The following is a 22,364-nucleotide window of genomic DNA, read 5'->3' as shown; positions in this document are numbered from 1 at the left end:
CAGTGTCAAGGCTGAGGTAACAATCTTTTCAGAAGTCCCAAGATAAAGTTCACCTCAGCTTTGGGGACGACTCTAGACTTCCATGATCTTTCAGCTGAACCTACCTCATGGGGGCGGGGCAGGGGTAGGAAAAAGAAAAAGGAGAAGAGAATGTTTTATGCATCACCTTGATGTCCTGGAAGAAAGACAGGACATACAAGTTCTCTTTCTGGGGTTTCTTGGATGTAAGACGCTTTGCTTGAAAGAAGAATAAAGATGCTAAAACATGCTTTTAAAGCTCTTTCCAGCTCTGGCTTCAGGACCTCAGCTTCATTCCTCCTGAACTTGCTGGCCAGATTCACACATCATGGTTTGTCTTTATGAGTCAGTGGGTTGTATGAACTCACCACTATCATTTATAAATCATGGTTTATGGCTTACCATGCTGGGTGACTCGGGCCAGTGGTACTTCATTCAACCAGTCATTCACACCACAACTGAATAAGCCATGGCTTCAAGGGTCATGTGAACTTAGTGCTTCCTAGGAAGGCAACTTTCTCACATGAAGGCTGCTTGGGTCCCACAGAGACATCCAGTATCAGCTGCTCTGACGTCAGCCATGTCAGGCATGACCTCATTGCAGAATGACATCATGACATGTATGATGCCTCCCTCCCACTATAGAGACTCATGCACAGCATTGTTTTTTGTATGCCTCCCACAAAAACTCACACTCAAATACCCATCCATGATTCCATGCTTTAAGTACAGGAGATTAACCAGTAACTATCCAAGAAGGGATACAAAAATGAAATTACAGAGAAAACAAAAAGTGACCAGACACACAGAGCAAAAATTGCATGTCACTCACTGGGTTTCTGTAAAAACATGCATAGATCGGCACTGTTTAAACAACAAACATTGTGAAAAAGCAGGATATGGCTCTAGGACTGAAGTTGAATTCTCGGCAACGAGGCCCAGCCGTTCAGAAGAGCCTCTTTTTCCAAAGGCACCTCAAACACTGGGCTCAATTCAGGCCGCCAGTCCACCGGAGTCTCAGTTCTAGCAGATTCACAACGCCTCTTTCCCCAAATTCACAGTGCCTCACCTGAGTGGATTCCTATGATGGGGAAGAAGTTGCTTTACGTAGGATTACTATTCTACTTTTTTCATTAATCCCACTTTTCTACACACCTATCCAAAGTCATCAACAACATAGGGGTGGGCCCGAGACAGTTTGTTTTGAACCCAGAACCAGCCATCATGTTTCAGAGGTTCTGCCAAACTCTTTCGGATCAGCCACAGTCTAGCAGTAACAAAAACTGGAATGCTTTGGCTGTTTTGTTCTGGGCGAAGCAGAATCCGGACAGGATGAGTTGGGTACGTCTGATGCACGTTGCTCCTTCTCTGTATGACGTATCCCACCAGCCCCAGCCTCCAACGTCTTTCCCACCTTCTCTCCCACTGCCACCAGTGTCCCCACATGATGTATCCAACTGTCCATCCTCCTTCCTTCCCCATCTCCCCAGGCCACCAGCATCCTCCCCACTCAACCACTTCTAACTGGACCAGTCCCATTCACAGAGGGACAAAATGGCCCTGTTTTGTTCCAGGCATGCACAGATCAATACATCAAAAACAGGGGCATTTTGATTCAGGCACAGCCCACTCAAAAACAGCCCTTCCACGCACAAGTTGGTTTGTGCACAGAACACTTTGCACATCCCTACGACGGAACAGCGTTAAAACCAGAGCAGCAGCATTGTAGCATGGCCCAAGAGCAGCTGCAAAACTGAGCTGGAAGGAAAATTGCCACGAGGTGGCAGCAGCAGCAGCGGAAGTGACACATGGGAGAAAAAAATCCTTTTTGCAATTTCTCAAATGATGCAACTTCCGTCATTCGGGCACACTGTTGTCTCGCTGCCACCACTGAAAAGGCCCTGCCGCTTGACCTGTGACCCCCCCAAGTCTCATATAAGCAAAGGGGGGAGGTGCTCCCAAACTCTCTGCGATGTTAATGATGAAGGTTCCCACACAGGATGCAGCCGAGAAGGACGAGTGGGAAATGCAGCCGAGAGAAAAGCCAGAAAAGATGCTCCATTCTGCCTGCTCAAGTCATTTGTTTGGCAACTGTAATTCTGAAAACGTTTTCAGCCTGGAGAAGACGATGTGAGTGACGACAAGTCGATCCAGAGAAGCTAAATCAGGGGGTGCCAATCTTTCAGGGTCTGGCAGTCACATTTTGGGAGTTCTGCAATGTGTTGTGGGCACCTGCCCCAAGCAGCCACCAGTCACAAAACCTCAGTCCAAGGATGTGTCATCACTCCCAAAGAAGGCCTGGCCTGCAGCATTTCTTAAGGGGACCTCTGGTGTTTACAGTGGGCCCAGAGGCGTTTCTGAAAATAAAGACAATGCTTGACACTGGTACGTTCTTTCTTGCAACCACACGGACTTCACACTTCATTTTTGGGGTAATTAAAATCAAGGAAACCAAACCAAACCAAACCAAAGCTAGGTTAAGCTGCATAAAGCCTGGCAAGGGTTAGTGTTAGTAAGGGAGGTGTCACCAGATGTCACTGTCCTGGGATCAAGGTGGTAAAGGGCCAGGCACAGCCAATATGAAAAATTAATTCTTGTGAAGTGTTTTCATTGCTCCAAAGAATGTCAACAACCAACCCTTCCTGGGACTGTCTGCAGGGTGGGGTAGGGGAATGTCAAAAAGTCAAGGTGGCAGCACAGCCATCCAGTCAAAGCCCTGCCCATTTTTATGGATGCAGATACAAGTTAATAAAGGGCTTCAATGACATTTTCGCAGCTGCCATCTCGACATTTTTGACCCTCTGCGGATGTCTCTGCCTCTCCCCATTATTTTAAGTCTCTGAAATGCAGCGACATCACCCAAAACTTTCAGCCCTTGGGTTTTTTTTTAACCTGATGGAATATTGGAAAGTAATTTGGGGTTTCGGGATTCTGTCCCTGGATCCATTAGCAGGATAACTGTCCTAACACAAAACAGGACCAAATGTGGTGTTGTGGGGGAGAAACTGGGGAAAAAAACAGCGAGTTTGAAAATGAGCCAGATCTGGTTAGGGCATCCTTATGAGAAGCCCCTCTCCTGGTCACATGACCTAGAGCATCTCCGGGTCATGTGACCCAGAGAACTCTTATTAAGGGATCGGAGAGAATTCCAGAAGCCAGACCCTGCAGGTTTCCCTTATCTAATTTTGCAAATTGGGGCTCTCTTTGGAAATATAAAGCAGGTATGTTAAATCTCCCAGAAGTGCTTGATATACCCCTTAAAAAGGGTAAAGTCCTAGAATTGAACTTGCCTCCTAACACTCACATGGAATTTCCAAAGTGGTTTGCCACTGCCTTCCTTGGAGATTTTTTTTTTGACTTTCTCATCTGGCCCACAGCCCGAGATCGCCGAATGGTCTCCCATCCTAACACTAACCGGATCCAAGCCTGCTTAGCTTTTGAGCCCAAGCAAGCTCAGGTGAGAGGGACCAGATTTTCAAGCTTGAAATCACCAACGAAGAAGTAAAATTATGCTGCAGAATATGGCCATTTTGCTGAGATGGGCTTTGGGGGCTCTGAGGGGCTGTGATGGGTGGGCAGGAAGGAGCCTCATTAGCTGCCGAACGCTGCTCTGGGAGAGCGTCCCAAGCTACGGCCCCATTTCTTGATTCTTGATTTTCAGCGCTGAAGAGCCACCATGATTGACACAAGTCTATCCCTTATCAGAATGATGAAACGGCGGCTGTGGCATCACACCAAAGACCTGCCTTTGGTGCATGCTGCATGCTGATGCCGTACACAGGTATGTCAGGGCTGGGTTTGCAACAGGTGTTTCCCCCTCCTCCTCCCCTCTGTGGATCCCTATGACAGCAGGGCAGTTATGGGATTAGACCGGGAGAGAGAGACCCAAGTTCAAATCCACCTTCCATCATGGAACCCCTCTGGCTGATTCTGAGCTGGTCACCTTGCAAGATTTTGCTGGGGGGATAAAATGAAGAGAGATTCGCACAGGGAGCAATAAGAACAAGGGCAGGATATGACCCTAACAAATAAATACAATAAACGGATTGGGAGCCGCACACACAAAGCTTCCCCTGTCACTCCAGCAATCTCAAGTGTCAGGTAAATGTGCCCATGTCTTGCGCTCTGCTTCTGCTTGCTTCTCCTGGATTTGCAGCCTGGTGCAGCCACGCCTGTCCTCTTGAAAGCCCCATGTTTGGAAGACTTGGTGATGCGACAGACTCTGTGCGAGAACTGGAGAGTCAAGCATTCAGGCTAGCATGCTGGGGGAGGCCCAGTGGCCAAGGGTCTGGCGGTGGTGCGGCAGGAAGGGCCAGAAGTGGCCTGAGATCCCTGTCTTACAGGAGCATGTCAGACAACTTCGATTAGGATGAACTCTCCCAGACCACGAGGGCTCCCAACCTTTAGAAACTCAATTTTGTAGGAACTCACGTGGGCCTCCGTTGGCATACTGGGGATGACCATCCTATATTCCTTGCAAATCTACAACATGGTAGCTCCAACTGAAGGACTTCTGCAAATCGCCAGGCATTCCTACAGATCCTCCCATGTCCCTAGCCTTCGCAGAGAAGTGAGATCTGTGTGCAGACTGAAGTTCTTTCCTCCTCACTCCCAAGAATTCAAATTAGGGCATGATGATCACTTAGATGTGGGGCTTACTGAAGGTTCCAGCCCAGTCCCCAGTCCCTCACAGTGGGGCTGAAAAGGAAGCCGTCTGAAACACTGGACAGCGACAATCGGCCAACACACCAACGTTATAAAGCATACATATAAATAAATTTATAGCTAAATGCAAAGAAATGAAGTCTGTGTTCCGCACGAACGTCTTTCCACAGTGATTTCTACGGTTTCTCCCTTAAATTTTTCCATGATAAGGGCTCCCTCATCCCTCTGCCCCCCCAAAAAAACCAGAATAATTTTCACACTCCTAGCATTTAAATGCATCTTCTCCTCTGTGGATCCTTTGATGCAAAGTAAGGGAATAGGCCCAACAGAAGCTCTTCCCGCACTCCAGGCATTTAAATGGCTTCTCCCCGGTGTGGATTCTCTGATGGCAGCTGAGGTATTTGCTAGTACTAAAGCTTTTCCCACACACCAGGCATTTAAAAGCTTTATCCACAATATGAATTCGCTGATGGCAAGTGAGGTATCTGTTTGTGCTGAAGTTCTTTCCGCACACTAAACATTTATACGGCTTCTCCCCCGTGTGGATTCTCTGATGCGAGGTAAGGCTAGTGCTTCGGCTAAAGCTTTTTCCGCACTCCAAGCATTTAAAGGGTTTCTCTCCTGTGTGAGTGATCTGGTGTAAGGTCAGGGAGTTAGCCCAGCAGAACGTCTGTCCACACTCCAGGCATTTATAAGGTTTCTCTCCGGTGTGGATCCTCTGATGGGAAATGATGTATTTGCTAGTGGTGAAGCTCTTCCCGCACTCCAGGCATTTATACGGCTTCTCTCCCATGTGGATGCTCTGATGGGAAATCAGGCTAGTGCGTCTTCGGAAGGTCTTCCCGCACTCCAGGCATTTGAAGGGCTCCTCCCCTGTGTGGATCCTTCGATGCGAGGTGAGACACTGTCTGGTGATGAAACTTTTCCCGCATTCCAGACACTGGAACGGCTCCTCCCCTCGGTGAACGCGCTGATGGTAGCTGAGGCTCGTGCTGTGGACAAATCTCTTCCCGCACTCGGTGCATTTGTACGGTTTCTCTCCCGTGTGGATCCTCTGATGGGAAGTGAGGTACTGTCGAGTGCTGAAATTCTTTCCGCACGCCAAGCAGGTATGTGGTTTCACTCCGGTGTGACTCCGCTGATGGTACGTCAGGCTTGTCCTGTGGCTGAACCTCTTTCCGCACTCAGGGCACTTGTAGGGCTTGACTCCCGTGTGATGCTGCCGATGGTAAGTGAGGCTGGTATTGTGGATGAATCTCTTCCCACACTCTAAGCACTTATACGGCTTCTCCCCCGTATGTATCCTCTGATGGGAAGAAAGGCTGGTGCTTCTGCTGAAGCTCTTCCCGCACACCAAGCACTTAAAGGGCTTCTCTCCTGTGTGAATGATCTGGTGTAAGGTGAGCGAGTTTGCCCAGCAGAAGGTCTCCCCGCACTCCAGACACTTAAAGGGCTTCTCCCCGGTGTGGATTCTCTGGTGGCAAGCCAGGTATTGCCTCGTGCTGAAGCTCTTCCCACATTTCGTGCATTTGAACGGCTTCTCCCCAGTGTGGATTCTCTGGTGGCAACCCAGGTATTGCCTCGTGCTGAAGCTCTTGCCGCACTCCATGCATTTGTATGGCTTCTTGGTCGTGTGGCTCTCCCAGTGAGCGATAAGGCTGGACTGACAGTCGAAGGCTTTCCCGCACAGAAGGCATTGGCTCCACTCGATCCCATCTTCTATTTTTTCGCAGACTGGAAGCTCGTAGAATTCAGTATCGTAAGAACCCGAAGGTTCGTCCTTCATTCTGCCGGCTTCAGCTTCTGCTCTCTGCTTGTCCTCCTCTTCGCTTCCAATTTTTCCCAACGATACCCCATGTGTTCCTCCATTTTCACTCTCTGGCCAATCACTTCCTGGAGGGGGGGAAAGCAAAAAGACTTCTGGTAAGTTATGAAATGAAGCCTGACATATTCTCTCTCTCTCTCTCTCTCTCTCTCACACACACACCTATCTATCTAATCTATCTATATCCATCCATCCATCCATCCAGGGCAGATCGCAATTTAAAATCAGAAAAACAATTAAGAAAAAATCTGAAACATCTGGACAATATTGAATATAAGAAAAGGCACTAACAGGGCTCCACGTCCACCTTAACCTGAAGCCTGGAAGAACAGCCATGTTTTTAAAGACATCTGGAACATCATTAGGGTGGGAGCCACATGGATTTCTGAAGATGCTACTGCAGGGTGCAGGCACTGTGACAGGGAAGGCCCACTTCCTGGGTCCTGATAGATGGCACTGTTTAATTGAAGGGACTTCAAGCACACCAAGTCTGCCTGTTCCTATCAGACAGGTAGAAACATGCGAGATAGGCGGACCTTCAAAGAATCTGTGCCATGAACAACTTTATGGGTGATAACCAGTACCTTCAATTGCACCTGGAAGCTCACCAGCAGCTCATGGAGCCGTGGTGTCACATGGGTATGCCAAGATACACCCGTCACTGCCTGTGCTGCTGCATTCTGGACCAGCTGTAGCTTCCAAGTGGCGTTCAAGGGCAGCCCCATGTAGAGTGCATTGCAATAATCCAATTATGAGGTGGCCAAGACATGAGTGACTGTCTGAAGGGCCTCTTGGTCCAGAAACTGGCACAGACAGGACACCAGATGAAGTTCTGCAAAGGCCCTCTTGGCCACAGCTGCCACCTGCTCTTTAAGCACTACCCCCACATAGGAACTGTGATTGCACCATTGAGTTGATACCAGGAGCCAAGATTCCAGCAAGGAAACGATATCCCATGTCCCCCAAAGAACTAGCCACCTTAAAGAATTACTTGGATTCTGATCTCCAAAAGGGGTTCATCCGACCATCTACTTCCCCAGTGTCTGCTCCTACCTTCTTCGTACCAAAGAAGCCTGACCTGTTGGCACCAGCAAACCAGGAGGCACCCGTGAGAGTGGTGCATGATTTCAGTTCCCTCAATAAAGTCATGGTCAAGGAAAATTACCCACTCCCCCTAATATCTGATCTGCTGGATCGCTTACAGAAAGCACGCATTTTTACTAGGTTGGACCTCAGGAATGCGTACAATCTGATCCGGATGAAAGAGGGGCATGAATATCTGACTGCCTTCGATACCAGGTTTGGTAAATTTGAGTACCTTGTTTTGCCCTTTGGCTTGTCTAATGCAGGAGCCATATTTTCCCGATTTATGAATCAAATTTTCTCTGATTTACTAGGTAAGTATCTGGTCATTTATCTAGATCACATATTAATATTCTCTGAGGATGCTACAACTCATGTAACCCATGTATGTAATGTCTTACAAAGACTGAGAGAGAACAAGCTGTTCGCCAAGCTAAAGAAGTGTGCCTTCGATTTAACTGAATTACATTTCCTGGGCTATAAAATGTCAACAGAAGGCATATCCATGGATCCTTCTAAGGTCCAGGCAATTCTCTTGTGGCAACCCCCCGAAGTGTGAAAGAGATACAAAAACTTCTAGGGTTTTGCAATTTTTACAGGAGATTCATAAATAAATTTAGTGACAGGGCTAAACCCCTCACACAGCTTTTGAAGGAAGGATCAAAATTCATTTGGGGGTGAGAGAGCAAGCAGCCTTCCAAGAATTTAAGCAGCTCTTTGCATCCCAGCCGCTTTTAAAGCACCCTGATCCCATGAAGCAATTCATAATGCATTCAGATGCTTCAGATTTTGCTATTGCTATTTTATTCCAATATACAAACAAAACAGAGAATACATTGCTACCTTGTGCATTTTTCTCCCGCACGCTCCCACCAGCAGAGAGAAACTATGATGTTTTTAACAAGGAGTTGCTAGCAATTAAAGCAGCATTTCAAGAGTGGAGGCACTGGCTAGAAGGTGCAACCTATCCTGTGAAAGTTTGCACCAATCACAAGAATTTACAGCTTCTACAAAACACCAGATCCCTCACCCCACGCCAAAGCAGATGGAGCCAGTTTTTCTCCCATTTCAATTTTGTTATTTCTTATGTTCCTGGGGTGCAGAACTGTTTGGCAGATGCCCTGTCTCGATCCATTCAGGCAACCCCCACTACTCACCAAGAGGTACAGGCTACTATATTACAACCTCACAACTTTCAGCAGTCTATGAGGGGGAACCAGACAGAGATTTTAGCAGCAGGCAGATAAGCAGAGGACCTATTTACAAGAGTCAGAGCTCAGCAGCAACAGGACCCGTATGCCAGGGCCAGGATAGATGACCTCCAGAGGGTCCCGCAAGACACTGCCTCCCCATTTAATGTAGAGGCAGGAATCCTCTGGCATAGCGGGCAATTATACATTCCCCCCTCATTGAGGGAAGAAGTACTGAGACTTTGCCGTGACCATCAAACGGCAGGCCACGGAGGTGTTTTCAAAACTCTCCATAGAGTTCTGAGAGACTGCTGGTGGCCTAAGAGGACTGCAGACATAAAGGGTTACGTTGCTTCTTGTCATACCTGTAGACTAGCCAAGCCTCTCCCAGGGAAGCCCACAGGACTCTTGCAACCCCTACCCACCCCCAGTGGGCCTTGGTATACAATCTCCATGGATTTCATCACTGATTTACCCCCAGTCCAGGGGCTGACTTCCATACTAGTGGTGGTGGACCTTTTCACTAAAATGGTGCATTTTATTCCTTGCAAGGGCATTCCATCTGCGCAAGCCACAGCGCAGTTGTTTATGGACCACGTTTTTAGGTATAGAGGCATGATAAATCACTTGGTGAGTGACAGAGGCCCTCAGTTCACTTCCAGGTTCTGGAGGGCCCTTTCCCAGTCATTAGGGGTCCAGATCCACCTGTCATCATCGCATCATCCAGCTAGTAACGGGCAAGCTGAGAAAATTAACCAATGGTTACAGCAGTATCTCAGGTGTTAACACCACTTATCAGCAAGACAATTGGCCAGCCCTGCTCCCCATGGCAGAATTTACTTATAACAACTCTGTCCAATCCTCTACCAAGTTGTCTCCTTTCCAAGCACTCTACAGGGTTAACCCTCGGGTATTGCCCACCTCCTCCCAGCAGGGAACTGTTCCAGCCCTGGCTGATTTTCTTAAAGAGCAACAAGCCACACAGGAGTTGTTAAAGGAACAGCTGAACAGGGCAAAGAGTGCTTACAAGAGAGCTGCAGATGCTCACAGACAAGAGGGGCCAGCGATTGCAGTAGGAGACAAAGTGTGGCTCTCTACCAAGTTTCTGACCTCTACCAGGCCCTCCAAGAAGTTGGACTCTAAGTTTGTGGGCCCTTTCACTGTGGTACAGCAGATAAATCCAGTGGCTTATCGCTTAAAGCTGCCAGAACCCATGAAAATCCATCCAGTCTTTCACAGAGCCTTGCTAGCCAAAGACCCTCCCCCAAGTACCTTACAATCGCAAATGCCCCCCCACCTCCAGTAATGGTGGAGGGGGAGGAGGAATACGAAGTTGAGGAAATTCTGGACTCTATAAGGAGGGGAAGGGGCATCCAATATTTAATACACTGGAAAGGGTACCCTGAGGAAGAGCGCACGTGGGAAAATGCCAGAGATGTGCACGCACCAACGCTGGTTCATTGATTTCATCAGCTTTTTCCTCACAAACCCAAGCCTCACACTCTACCAGAGATTCCTCACTTGACTGAGCAAGCAGAGGAATCCCAAGCAGAGGAGTTCGTAAGTTGGCAACCTCCACCCCCACCAGAGGCTCTGAGGCCAGAGCGAGAGGAGGAGGGAGAGCCGCAGCCCTCCACCTCGCGCTTGCATTTCCCAAGGGGGAGGGGGGAAGAATCTTCTAATTATCTAGCTATTTTCCAGCAGCAGCCACCTGGGCCAGAAGCGTTATCAGACCTGGAGAGCAGCACTGATTTGTCCTTGGAGGAGTTTTCCTTTGAAGAATTTCCATCGTTGCCCAGTTCCCATGGGAGCTTGGAGGGGGAGATGGACTCTTATGAGAACTCTGGAAGGGAGGGGGCTGAAATGGAATGTGAATCTGGAGGGGAGGGTGATGTCATGAGTACTGATGGTGAGCAGGAGGGGGCCTCTATCCAGGGGGGAAAACGCATGCGTAGTACTGAGGAATTAAGCAGCCATTCAAAGAGACACAGATCAGACCCGCGTTAACCTTTGGGGTTTATCAGTCTGGGTTTTTCCCACGCTTCTTTGGTTTGTTAGGATTTTCTGTCTAATGTAGCAGTAATAAAACACTAGAGATCTGTTCCTTGTCTCAGCGTGGTTCCTGACTGTTAGGACACATATGATGATACAAAGAGTTTTGAAGACTAATACTGAGATGAACCCAGAACTTTTCTTATTGGGATTTATGGATAGTCAATTATGGAAGACTGATTTTATATGTGAAAACTGCAGCAAGATTATTATATGCACAATGATGGAGAAATATTGAAATACCCACAATGGAGGAATGGATGGTGGCAGAGTTGGCAACACGGACCTGTTTGGTCAGGGATAAAACAACAAGTACTTTTACAAAAGACAGGAAACCTTTTATGGGTTTTTGCTGAAAATGGAAAAAAGTGAAATGGTGATTTCTGGTTTCAATGACTGAAAAGGGATTGAATAAGGGGCTGAACGGATTATGGTAGATAATGGGTTTGTTTTTAACTGTTGAAAAAATGGTGGGAGTTTCTTTCTTTCTTTCTTTCTTTCTTTCTTTCTTTCTTTTTATTTATTTATTTATTTATTTATTTATTTATTTCAAACTTCTGTCACCCCCTAAGGGGGACTCTTCTTTAAAGTTTCTTCTTTAATCATCTTTAAATCTTTAAACTTCTTTAAAGTTTCTTCTTTAATTATCTTTTTTGAATTTTGTAAACTGTATTGTTTTCTGCTTCAGCAAAGGATCGTTACCTTGTCGTGGTGCTGGAGCTTGAGCACCTCAGTGATGCCATGAGCCAAACCGTGAAGGGCCACGCAAGACGGGAAGGTCATGACAGAGAGGTCAGACTAAATGCGATCCCTGGGGAAGGTAATGGCAACTCACCCCACTATTCATGCCGTGAAAACTAAATGGATCAGTACAACCAGAGATATGTCGGTATACCATCGGAAGATGAGACCCCCAGGTCGGAAGATGGTCAAAATGCTACTGCGGAGGAACAGAGGATGAGCTCAACTAGCCCCAGATGTGATGACGCAGCTAGCTCAAAGCCGAAAGGACGGCTAGCGGCCCATGGTGCTGGTGGTGAACGGCGAATCCGATGTTCTAAGGATCAACACACCATTGGAACCTGGAATGTAAGATCTATGAGCCAGGGCAAAGTGGATGTGGTTATTGGTGAGACGTCAAGATTAAAGATAGACATTTTGGGCGTCAGTGAACTGAAATGGACTGGAATGGGCCACTTCACATCAAATGACCACCAGATCTACTACTGTGGACAAGAGGACCACAGAAGAAATGGAGTAGCCTTCTTAATTAATAGTAAAGTGGCTAAAGCAGTGCTTGGATACAATCCAAAAAACGATAGAATGATCTCAATTCGAATTCAGGGCAAGCCATCTAACATCACAGTGATCCAAATATACGCCCCAACCACACATGCTGAAGAAGCTGAAGTAGAGCAGTTCTATGAGGATCTGCAGCACCTACTGGACAACATGCCTAAAAGAGATGTTATTTTCATCACAGGAGACTGGAATGCTAAGGTGGGCAGTCAGATGACAACTGGAATTACAGGTAAGTATGGCCTGGGAGAACAAAACGAAGTAGGACATAGGCTGATAGAATTTTGCCAAGACAATTCACTCTGCATAACAAACACTCTCTTCCAACAACCTAAGAGACGGCTTTATACGTGGACTTCACCAGATGGACAACACCGTAATCAGACTGACTACATCCGTTGCAGCCAAAGGTGGCGGACATCTATACAGTCGGTAAAAACAAGACCTGGAGCTGACTGTAGTTCAGATCACAAACTCCTTCTTGCACAATTTAGGATCAGACTAAAGAGATTAGGGAAGACCCACAGATCAGCTAGATATGAGCTCACTAATATTCCTAAGGAATATGCAGTGGAGGTGAAGAATCGATTTAAGGGACTGGACTTAGTAGATAGGGTCCCGGAAGAACTATGGACAGAAGTTTGCAGCATTGTTCAGTAGGCGGCAACAAAATACATCCCAAAGAAAGAGAAAACCAAGAAGGCAAAATGGCTGTCTGCTGAGTCACTAGAAGTAGCCCAAGAAAGAAGGAAAGCAAAAGGCAACAGCGATAGGGGGAGATATGCCCAATTAAATGCAAAATTCCAGAGGTTAGCCAGAAGAGATAAGGAATTATTTTTAAACAAGCAATGCGCGGAAGTGAAAGAAGACAATAGAATAGGAAGGACAAGAGACCTCTTCCAGAAAATTAGAAACATCGGAGGTAAATTCCAGGCCAAAATGGGTATGATCAAAAACAAAGATGGCAAGGACCTAACAGAAGAAGAAGAGATCAGGAAAAGGTGGCAAGAATATACGGAAGACCTGTATAGGAAGGATAACAATATCGGGGATAGCTTTGACGGTGTGGTCAGTGAGCTAGAGCCAGACATCCTGAAGAATGAGGTTGAGTGGGCCTTAAGAAGCATTGCTAATAACAAGGCAGCAGGAGACGACGACATCCCAGCTGAACTGTTCAAAATCTTGCAAGATGATGCTGTCAAGGTAATGCATGCTATATGCCAGCAAATTTGAAAAACACAAGAATGGCCATCAGACTGGAAAAAATCAACTTATATCCCCATACCAAAAAAGGGAAACACTAAAGAATGTTCAAACTATCAAACAGTGGCACTCATTTCACATGCCAGTAAGGGAAGGCTCAAGATCCTGCAAGGTAGACTTCAGCAATTCATGGAGCGAGAATTGCCAGATGTACAAGCTGGGTTTAGAAAAGGCAGCGGAACTAGGGACCAAATTGCCAATATCTGCTGGATAATGGAAAAAGCCAGGGAGTTTCAGAAAAACATCTATTTCTGTTTTATTGACTATTCTAAAGCCTTTGACTGTGTGGACCATAACAAATTGTGGCAAGTTCTTAGTGGTATGGGGATACCAAGTCATCTTGTATGCCTCCTGAAGAATCTGTATAACGACCAAGTAGCAACAGTAAGAACAGACCACGGAACAACAGACTGGTTTAAGATTGGGAAAGGAGTACGGCAGGGCTGTATACTCTCACCCTACCTATTCAACGTGTACGCAGAACACATCATGTGACAAGCTGGCCTTGAGGAATCCAAGGCTGGAGTTAAAATCTCTGGAAGAAACATTAACAATCTCAGATATGCAGATGATACCACTTTGATGGCTGAAAGCGAAGAGGAACTGAGGAGCCTTATGATGAAGGTGAAAGAAGAAAGTGCAAAAGCTGGCTTGCAGCTAAACCTCAAAAAAACCAAGATTATGGCAACCAGCTTGATTGATAACTGGCAAATAGAGGGAGAAAATGTAGAAGCAGTGAAAGACTTCGTACTCCTAGGTGCAAAGATTATTTCAGATGCTGACTGCAGTCAGGAAATCAGAAGACGCTTAATCCTTGGAAGAAGAGCAATGACAAATCTCGATAAAATAGTTAAGAGCAGAGACATCACACTGACAACAAAGGCCCGCATAGTTAAAGCAATGGTGTTCCCTGTAGTAACATATGGCTGCGAGAGCTGGACCATAAGGAAGGCTGAGAGAAGGAAGATCGATGCTTTTGAACTGTGGTGTTGGGAGGAAAATTCTGAGAGTGCCTTGGACTGCAAGAAGATCCAACCAGTCCATCCTCCAGGAAATAAAGCCAGACTGCTCACTTGAGGGAATGATATTCAAGGCCAAACTGAAATACTTTGGCCACATCATGAGAAGACAGGACACCCTGGAGAAGATGCTGATGCTCGGGAGAGTGGAGGGCAAAAGGAAGAGGGGCCGACCAAGGGCAAGGTGGATGGATGATATTCTAGAGGGGACGGACTCGTCCCTGGACTCGTCCCTGGGGGAGCTGGGGGTGTTGACGACCGACAGGAAGCTCTGGCGTGGGCTCGTCCATGAAGTCACAAAGAGTCGGAAGCGGCTGAACAAATAAACAACAACAAAAAAAATGTTTTCTGCCCTTTTTCTTTTCTCTAAGTGGAAACTTACCCAAGGAGGAGGCAATACCACTGTTCTGTGCCATCACGTCCCTGTGCAAGGCTCTTTGGTCTGGATCCAACAGCGCCCACTCGTCCTCTGTAAAAGTCACAGACACTTCCTCAAGCGTCACCTAGAAAGCAACAAACGTCGGCTTCTTACACTCAGAGCAGCACATTTCTTAGCAAAGCCCAACGGGGGTCTTCAGGACCCAGTGGGGCAGAACAGGAAGCCGTGGTCTTCGGAAAGGTCCTTTAGGGATGGATCTGACAGCGGCAAAAAGGCAGCAGTAATTGACCCCAGCTTGTCTTTCCCAGATTTTATTCCCCTACCTGATCCAGCTGTGCAGAAGGGGGGTTACATCCAGCGGCCAGCTGTGGTTCCTCCCCTGGGAGAGCGAGAGAGATGCAGGGAAGATGGTGAGTGGAAGGCCAACTGAGGTTCTACAACGCAGGTAGACAAGCTGTGGGTTACAGCCCACCTGCAGTTCTTCAGCAACTCCTGTGAAAGACGGGACCAAAAATGCTTCATCCTTTTCTTCCCCACAACAATAACCCTGGGAAGAGGGTGGGGTTGAGCCAGAGGGACTGGCCCAGAGTTCCCCAGGAGCTTCTGTGCCTGAGGGGGGTCTAGAAGCTGGTCTCCCCACTCCTGGTCCAGCTCCTTCACCCCTACCCCACCTTGGGGTTGAGAGGGAAGGAGCAGCTTAGAGCACCCCAGGGAGCTTCTGTGGCTGAGTGGGGACCAGAACTTGGATCTCCCCACTCCTGGGGCAACCCCTTCTCCCCCACACTGCCTCTCCCTGCACTAAGAGAATCCAGTGTGTTAGTGTTTTGATAACTGGGCAGCCATGTTTAAAAACCCCACAGTCTTTTGTTTTGAGGGGTTTAAAGGGCAAAAACTTGCAAAAATTTAAGGCAGTGCTTTTCAACCTTGGCAACTTTAAGATGTGTGGACTTCTACTCCCAGAATTCCCTGGCCAGCATGCTGGCTGAGGAATTCTGGGAGTTGAAGTCCACACATCTTAAAGTTCCTGAGGTTGAGAAACACTGATTTAAGGCATCCATTTCACCCTATAAAATGCCGGAAAAGCTACCAAAATGAATTTATTACATCCATGGAGGTATAACAGGGTAATGGGGAAGCCTAAAACTTTGCACAGGCCTGAAGTCCTCACTTTACCCTTTAACTCCACGCAAGGATATCACTGGCTGCACCCCTTGGAGATGAAAAAAATGTGTTTTTTTAGACATAGCCCCCAGTTGCAAGAAAATTCAGGATAAAAATGCTAGTATTTGGGGTCCAAGAATTACATCAGCATCAATATTTGAACTTATGCTGGGACAGGACCAGAACAATGTGGGTAGAGCCAAAAAATAAATGTGTTTTAAGCTACTTTTCAGTTTCATTTATTGTATTTATTTATTAATCACAAGTATATAGCTGCCCACCTCACTAAAAGCGACTCTGGGCAGCATACAGTTTAGTCTAAACTAGTGTTTTTCAACCATGGCACCTTTAAGATGTGTGGCCTTCAACTCCCAGAATTCCCTAGCCAGCCATGCTAGCTAGGGAATTCTGGGAGTTGAAGGCCACACATTTTAAAGGTGCCAAGGTTGAGAAACACTGGTCTAAACCAACCCAATAAAATATATTTAACTCCTTGCCATCTGGGAAAACAGCATTTGTGATTGGCTGCGTTGGCCTTGGTAGGTTTTTATGATTAGGACTCCCCCACCATGACAGCCATTCTATGAGAGCGCTCACAAGATATGCCCAAAATTCCAAATAGTTGCCTAACCCAGATTTACATATGCATCAGCTCAGAAGATAAAAGCTGTTTACATATATTTAGTTTTGGCTGCCAGCACATGGCAAAACTGAAAAATAGCCCACCATCACTTACCTAGTGTAGTAGCAACCCTGTCAATTTCTTGCTTGATCTGCCCCAACAACAGCTTTGAATGAGAACCGGATGGAATTTTTTCTATCCTGGGGAAGTTGGTGGTTTCTTCCACAACTCGGTCCTCCAAAGGAGAAAACAATAAACCCCAAAGAGCAAAGAGATAGATCAGAAAAGGAACAGCACAGGAAAAAGAAAACTGGGTAGAATATTCCCCATTAATATTGTAATTTGTATAATAATAGGGGCAGTCTGAGAGCCAGTTTGGTATAGTGGTTAAGACACTGGGCTAGAAACTGGGAGACCGTGAGTTCTAGTCCCACCTTGGTCACGAAGCCAGCTGGGTGACCTTGGGCCACTTTCTCTCAGCCCTAGGAAGGAGGCAATGGCAAAGCACTTTTGAAAAACCTCGCCAGGAAAACCGCAGGGACTTGTCCAGGCAGTCTCCGAGAATCGGACATGATTGAATGGATTAAAAGGGGGGGCAGTCCAAGGATTGTTGTTCATGGACCCCTAAGATAGGACAGTTTTTACAAAGGTCAGACTGCAGGCAGAAAAATGCCAGCCACTATTCTTATAACCATTGTGTAATGTTGGGTTTACCTAAGTCAGGGTGCGTAAAAGCCAGGAAAGGCCTGTATCGGTCCTTGCCTATAATGAGAATGATTGGCCAAACACTGGCTTCATAGGGCCACAAATAATAAATAAATAAATAAGGTGGGTACAGGATGTTGTGAGCAGAAAGTGGCCAAGGGAAGCTCCAGTGAACCATCTCGAGGCCCTGTTCTCACCTGCTGCCTCTGTTCCTCCGCCTGGCTCAGCAGGAAGCCCTCGGCCAGGGCCACCGCCTGGGAGCTGGTCTCTGCTCCACATTCTCGGACCCAGTTCTTCATCTCCGGGGGCAGGACAGCCAAGAACTGCTCGAGGATCACCAAGTCCAGCATCTCAGCTTTGGAACGCTTCTCCGGCTTCAGCCACTGATGGCAAAGATCATGGAGTTGGCTGCAAACCTCTCGGGGACCCTTAGCATCCTGATAGCCCAACTGCCGGAAGCGTTCTCGCTGGACGTTGATACTGGGCGTATCCTTGATCAGGACCTTCTGCAGCCCCGTCTCCCCACCTTCACTCCTTGGACACTGGAGAGGACAAGGGGCTTTTTCAGCTTCTAGGCAGGCCTTCTCCGATTTCTTCTCCACCCTGTGGTCCAGCTCAGCCTGTGACGTGGCCCCGTTTGACCTGTCCTGCAAGGTCATTTCCGATGACATTGTTGGAATGCCTTTTCTTCCCAACAAAGATTGGCGAAAAAAGCAGTGATGCCAAGTCCTGCCGAGCCCCAAAAGGGCTCTGATTAACCCTTGGGACAGAGGACACTATTATGCAGCCAAGCTCCAGCTGGTTCCCAGCTCCTCTGCCTGCAGACCAGGGAAAAACCAAGACCCGATTCACACGTTGCAGGAGAAAGCCCTAATCCCAAGTTAGCAAAAGACAACAGCTGCGTTCACCTAACAGGATCTGCCTGAGCAAAGAAATCACCTTGTGGCTGATGTGATGACCCCTTTGAAAGCTGAGAAAGCAGCTGAATAACTGATACACACCGAGCCCCAAATTACTCAACTGTGTTTAACCCTAGTCTAGTATTTTGTGTGATTCTCACCCAAAGAGGAGCTGATATTTATAGTGTATTTTATATGGGATTTTTATTACATATTTATCATTTTATATTGTAAACCGCCCAGAGTCCCTCTGGTCGGATGGGCGGTGACAAATTTGATAAATAAATAAATACATTAAAATAAATAAATAAATAAAGGCAGAATTGGGAGGTCCCATTTTTCAGAGCCAAAAGGCCACCTTCTCCCAACTAAAGATGCTCAATATAATTTGAGCGGAGGGACCATCGGGCAAGGAGGCAACTTTCTTTGCATTTGGTTTTTTTTTTCAGCTGGATAATGACTGTTCTTCTAAGGATGATTTATTTATGTAAAAGAGGACCTGTCTCTTTTTCAGAAGTTTAAGGTGGTGTATAGGGGATGTCCTCCTCCCACTTCCCCCATTTTCTCCCCTGTGTGAGGGAGGGACCGGCTTAGAGTCCCCCAGAGAGGTGGTATGGCTGAGTGGGGACCAGAACTTGGACTGCCCCCCTCCTACTCCAGCCCCTTCCCCATGGCAGAGTGAAAAGAGCAATCAGATGAGAAGCTCACTTAATTTTACCCATACAACAACCCTGGAAGGTAGGCTTGACTGAGAGAAGGCTGGTCCAGAGTCCCTAGAGAGCTGCCATGGCTGAAGGGGCACCAGAACCTGCATTTCCCCACTCCTGGTCCAGCCCCTTCCCCATTGTCCCACCCTGGCTCTGGGGCTGAGAAGGGGGACTAGCTCAGGGTCCCCTAGGGTTCTTCTCACCTCAAGTGCAACCTCTTGGCACATTTTCCTGCTCCACTTTTAAGGTACAAATATCTGCCCACATTGCCTCAAACACTCCCATCCATTTTTGCTTTGTTTGTTATAGGCTAACCTGGATTCATTGGCTGCCGCACTCAGCGCCTAGAATGGCTCCTTACCCTGTTTTATGGTCACCGCCCATCAGGATCCCCCCCTTTAAATAGCTTTATTAAATGAATTGCTGACACACAGGCCCTTACCCCCAACAAATCAGTTCAGAGATCTTTTTTGTATTTTTTTTAAGCGATTGACCATTTCAGTGATTCTATATCTATCTTATCTATCTATCCATCTATCATCTATATCATCTCTCTCTCTCTCTCTCTATCATCATCTGTCTAAATACTGCAACCCTGTGAAATGTCAAACAGGCAGCTTCTGACTCCTGACCATTTTAATGTTGCGGGGGGGGGGGGGGGTGTCAGGCAAGAAGACAGAGTAATAAATCCATTTTTTATCGAAGAAAATGGAGTGGCAGGGATGGAAGGACCTGCAGTAGAGGTGTTGTCCAAAGGAGTCGGACAATGTAGCCTGAACTGAATTCTTCTCAAGGGCATCAGTCCAAACAGGTTTTTCTTAAGCCAGCTTAGACGCAAGCACAGGACAGAAGCAGCTTAAACATGAAGTGTGGATCTATCCTCTCCCTTCCTGCGCATTTTCCCCAGCAGTTGATCCTATTTCCTGCTTTTTCTTCTTGGGAATCCCAAACAACCCCCCCCCCCTTTGTGTTCTCCATGGGACAAAGAGTTTGGAACTGAGCCCAACGGAAGCCCCCCCTGGTGGAGAAATTGGACCCTTTTGGCTTGTTTTCTGGTTCGGTCCCTCTCTCCTTATTTCTGTTCTTTCCAGTGCTTTCTTCTCTTATTATTGTTCTGTATTAAAATGGAGTGCCTTTTTAAAATGCCTTGCACTGAACCCAATGCAGCTTCAGGGAAGTTGTCATTCTATTACATACTGCTCATTCCTTGGAAAGGTTTCTTTTGAAAGAAAGCCCACGAAGATTGTCTGCCTGTCTCTCTCTCTCTCTGTGTAAATCTGCATGCAGCAAGCACCTACAGAGAGTTTCAGCAGAGCAGCTCAGGCAAACTGCAAACCCTCCACCCCATTAGATCCCCTCCTAATAGAAAACCTGACGCTCAGTCTCTCCTTTATGTTCACCAAAGCTTAGATTTTTTCACTCAGAGCAGGGGGGAGGGAGGGGGAGGGGGAGGCAACTGTTGTACCCTGCCCAGAGTCACTTCTTGTGAGAAAGGCAGCTACACAAATTTGATAAATAACACAATTAAATTAAATTAAATTAATAAAATAAGAGTTCCTCCCTTCCTTCCTTCATCCCCAATCCAGATACCCATCCTAACAAGACCAAAGGCCCTCCACCTGTGAGAATCTCATTCCCCAAAGTCCTACTCATAGGATGAGGGGAGTTGTAACCCAAGAGAAAATCCCAGCAATAGCCAGAGTATTTTGAGCCTTTCTCCAGAAATCTAAAAAAGGAGGCAAAGCCACCCTCCAGTTCAACTTGACTCCTGGAGACTTTGTGGACACCACAACGCCATTATCCTGGCCACAGTATAGAAATGGTTTCCTAACTTCTTCGGTGTTTTGTTTTTCCTTCTCCCGATAACAGATTTCCTGGTGGTCTCCCTGCTAAGCATTGTCGGGGGAGGGAGTGGGAAAAGTGTCAGGCTGGTAGCAGGAAGAGCCAGGATCCGGTCCCCTCTCAGCCACGGGCACATCCTGCATGGCTTTGGGCCGGTCCCTCTCTCTCGGCCGACCCACCTCCCCTAACTGTATGTCTGTTTGAAAATGGGAAAAATTAGAGGAGGGGGCATTATGCCCCCCACTTCCAACTCCCGAAGGAAAGGCGGGACGTAAACCACAAAGCAGCGAATAAACACTAACCAAGCCCGATGCCGCTTAACTTTTTCGGGGTAAGCCCCGGCCAATCCGATTTAGAAAACCTCTACGGCCGCTTCTTTGGACTCACGCACTCACCCACCCTGGCTCTACCCAACACTCTTGAGACCCAGATCCGGTTAGACCAGCATAAAACGCTTCGCCTCCCGCCGGGCCCCGTTTCGCCCTTTTACATCCCAAGTGAAGGCGCTGGAGGCGGCCAGGCTGGAAAGCGGCCGCAGCCCGCAAGCGCACAAGAATAACCTCGGATGGAGAAATCGCATCCAGAGGAGTGAGGACAGTGATATGGGGGCGGGGGGGGGGCGTTATTCTTCCCGCCTGCAGCTCTTCCTCTCCCACCCGGTCCTCCCCACCAGGCCTCCCCGCATTGTCTCTCCAGGCGCTGCTGCCTGGACCGCGCCTGGTCTCCTCTCTGCCCCGCTCTGCAGCTCGATCCATCCCTTCCCCGACGCACGGCTGAAGATCCGGACTCACCAGCCCCCACCCCTCGGATGGGGAAACAAAGGCCAGAGGAGACGCTGGGCAGGGAGGTGGGTGCGCCCCCGTCCCCAACTCAGCCCCCGCCGGCTCCGACCTCGCCCCACCCTTTTCGCATCCGACCCGTCCTTCCTCGCTCGCATCCCCCCTCCGGCGCTCCTGCGAGGGATACGCGCGCAAGGCCGGATGGGGAGGTGGCTTGGCCGCGGAGGGCCCCTTCCCCTCCCCCGCTTCCCAAATTTCCGTCCTTCCTTCCTCTCTAGGAATCCCTGCCCACCGTCCCTGTAACCCTTCGGAAGCCAAGGGACAGCTTTGAGAGGAGAAAGAGGATTGAAAGGAGGATTGGGGAAGAAAGGAAGAGGGGAAAGCTTGGACGTTGACGCAGATCGGGGTGGAGAGGTGCGACGCGGACGGCCCTCCAGCCTGCAACGCGGGACTGACACACACGCACACACACACACACGGCGTAAATGTCTGAGAAGCAACCTTTCCCACACGTGAGAATCCCAACACTCCTGCGGGCGACAGGTTGGGGAATCTGTGCTCCAAAGGAACTTCGAGTCGACAAAGCTATCGAGAGACGCGCCGCTCCACCCCGCTTTCCCCAAGCTGGTGCCCCCTGCACGCGTTGGGACTACCTCCCCAGCAGTGATAGAGTCATCCCTTCTGGAGTTGGGAGGGACCGCAGGGATCATCTAGTCCAGCCCTTTGCAATGTGCAGGAAAAGCTATTCAGCCCTATGGAGACCCTACCATCTCCGAGCAAATTACAGGTCATCAAGTTGGGCAATCAGCGGAGTCTTGTTAGAATTAACCGCGGATCCTTTGAAGAACCTTAAAAA

At 47.9% G+C, this 22,364-nt stretch overlaps 2 protein-coding genes across 2 annotated transcripts; both read right to left on the bottom strand.

Moving 5' to 3' along the window:
* Positions 1–3,083: 3,083 nt before the first annotated feature.
* LOC134488884 (zinc finger protein OZF-like) lies at positions 3,084–16,830 on the bottom strand. Its single transcript, XM_063291226.1, has 4 exons — positions 16,691–16,830; positions 15,117–15,172; positions 14,797–14,917; positions 3,084–6,576 (listed from the first exon to the last, which is right to left on the bottom strand). The coding sequence occupies exons 3-4, from the start codon at positions 14,828–14,830 to the stop codon at positions 4,946–4,948; spliced, it is 1,665 nt and encodes a 554-aa protein (XP_063147296.1). The 5' UTR covers positions 14,831–14,917; positions 15,117–15,172; positions 16,691–16,830; the 3' UTR covers positions 3,084–4,945.
* Positions 16,831–17,290: 460 nt separating this feature from the next.
* Positions 17,291–21,626, bottom strand: LOC134489789 (zinc finger and SCAN domain-containing protein 30-like). Its single transcript, XM_063292656.1, has 3 exons — positions 21,521–21,626; positions 17,479–18,099; positions 17,291–17,338 (listed from the first exon to the last, which is right to left on the bottom strand). Exons 2-3 carry the CDS (start codon positions 17,950–17,952, stop codon positions 17,291–17,293), a joined length of 522 nt encoding a protein of 173 aa, XP_063148726.1. The 5' UTR covers positions 17,953–18,099; positions 21,521–21,626.
* Positions 21,627–22,364: the final 738 nt, after the last annotated feature.

This window comes from Candoia aspera, chromosome 2, assembly GCF_035149785.1.
Source record: "Candoia aspera isolate rCanAsp1 chromosome 2, rCanAsp1.hap2, whole genome shotgun sequence".
Taxonomy (NCBI): Eukaryota; Metazoa; Chordata; class Lepidosauria; order Squamata; family Boidae; genus Candoia; species Candoia aspera.
This window is presented reverse-complemented; position numbering and strand designations above follow the sequence as displayed.

Coding starts and splice junctions, on each gene's coding strand:
- LOC134488884 (XM_063291226.1), bottom strand. CDS start 14,830: ATGGCACAGAACAGTGGTATTGCCTCCTCCTTGG. Junction 6,577..14,796: donor TGGTATTGCCTCCTCCTTGG/GTAAGTTTCCAC, acceptor CCCCCCCTCCAG/GAAGTGATTGGCCAGAGAGT.
- LOC134489789 (XM_063292656.1), bottom strand. CDS start 17,952: ATGTCATCGGAAATGACCTTGCAGGACAGGTCAAACGGGGCCACGTCA. Junction 17,339..17,478: donor CGGAGGAACAGAGGCAGCAG/GTGAGAACAGGG, acceptor TTCTCATTATAG/GCAAGGACCGATACAGGCCT.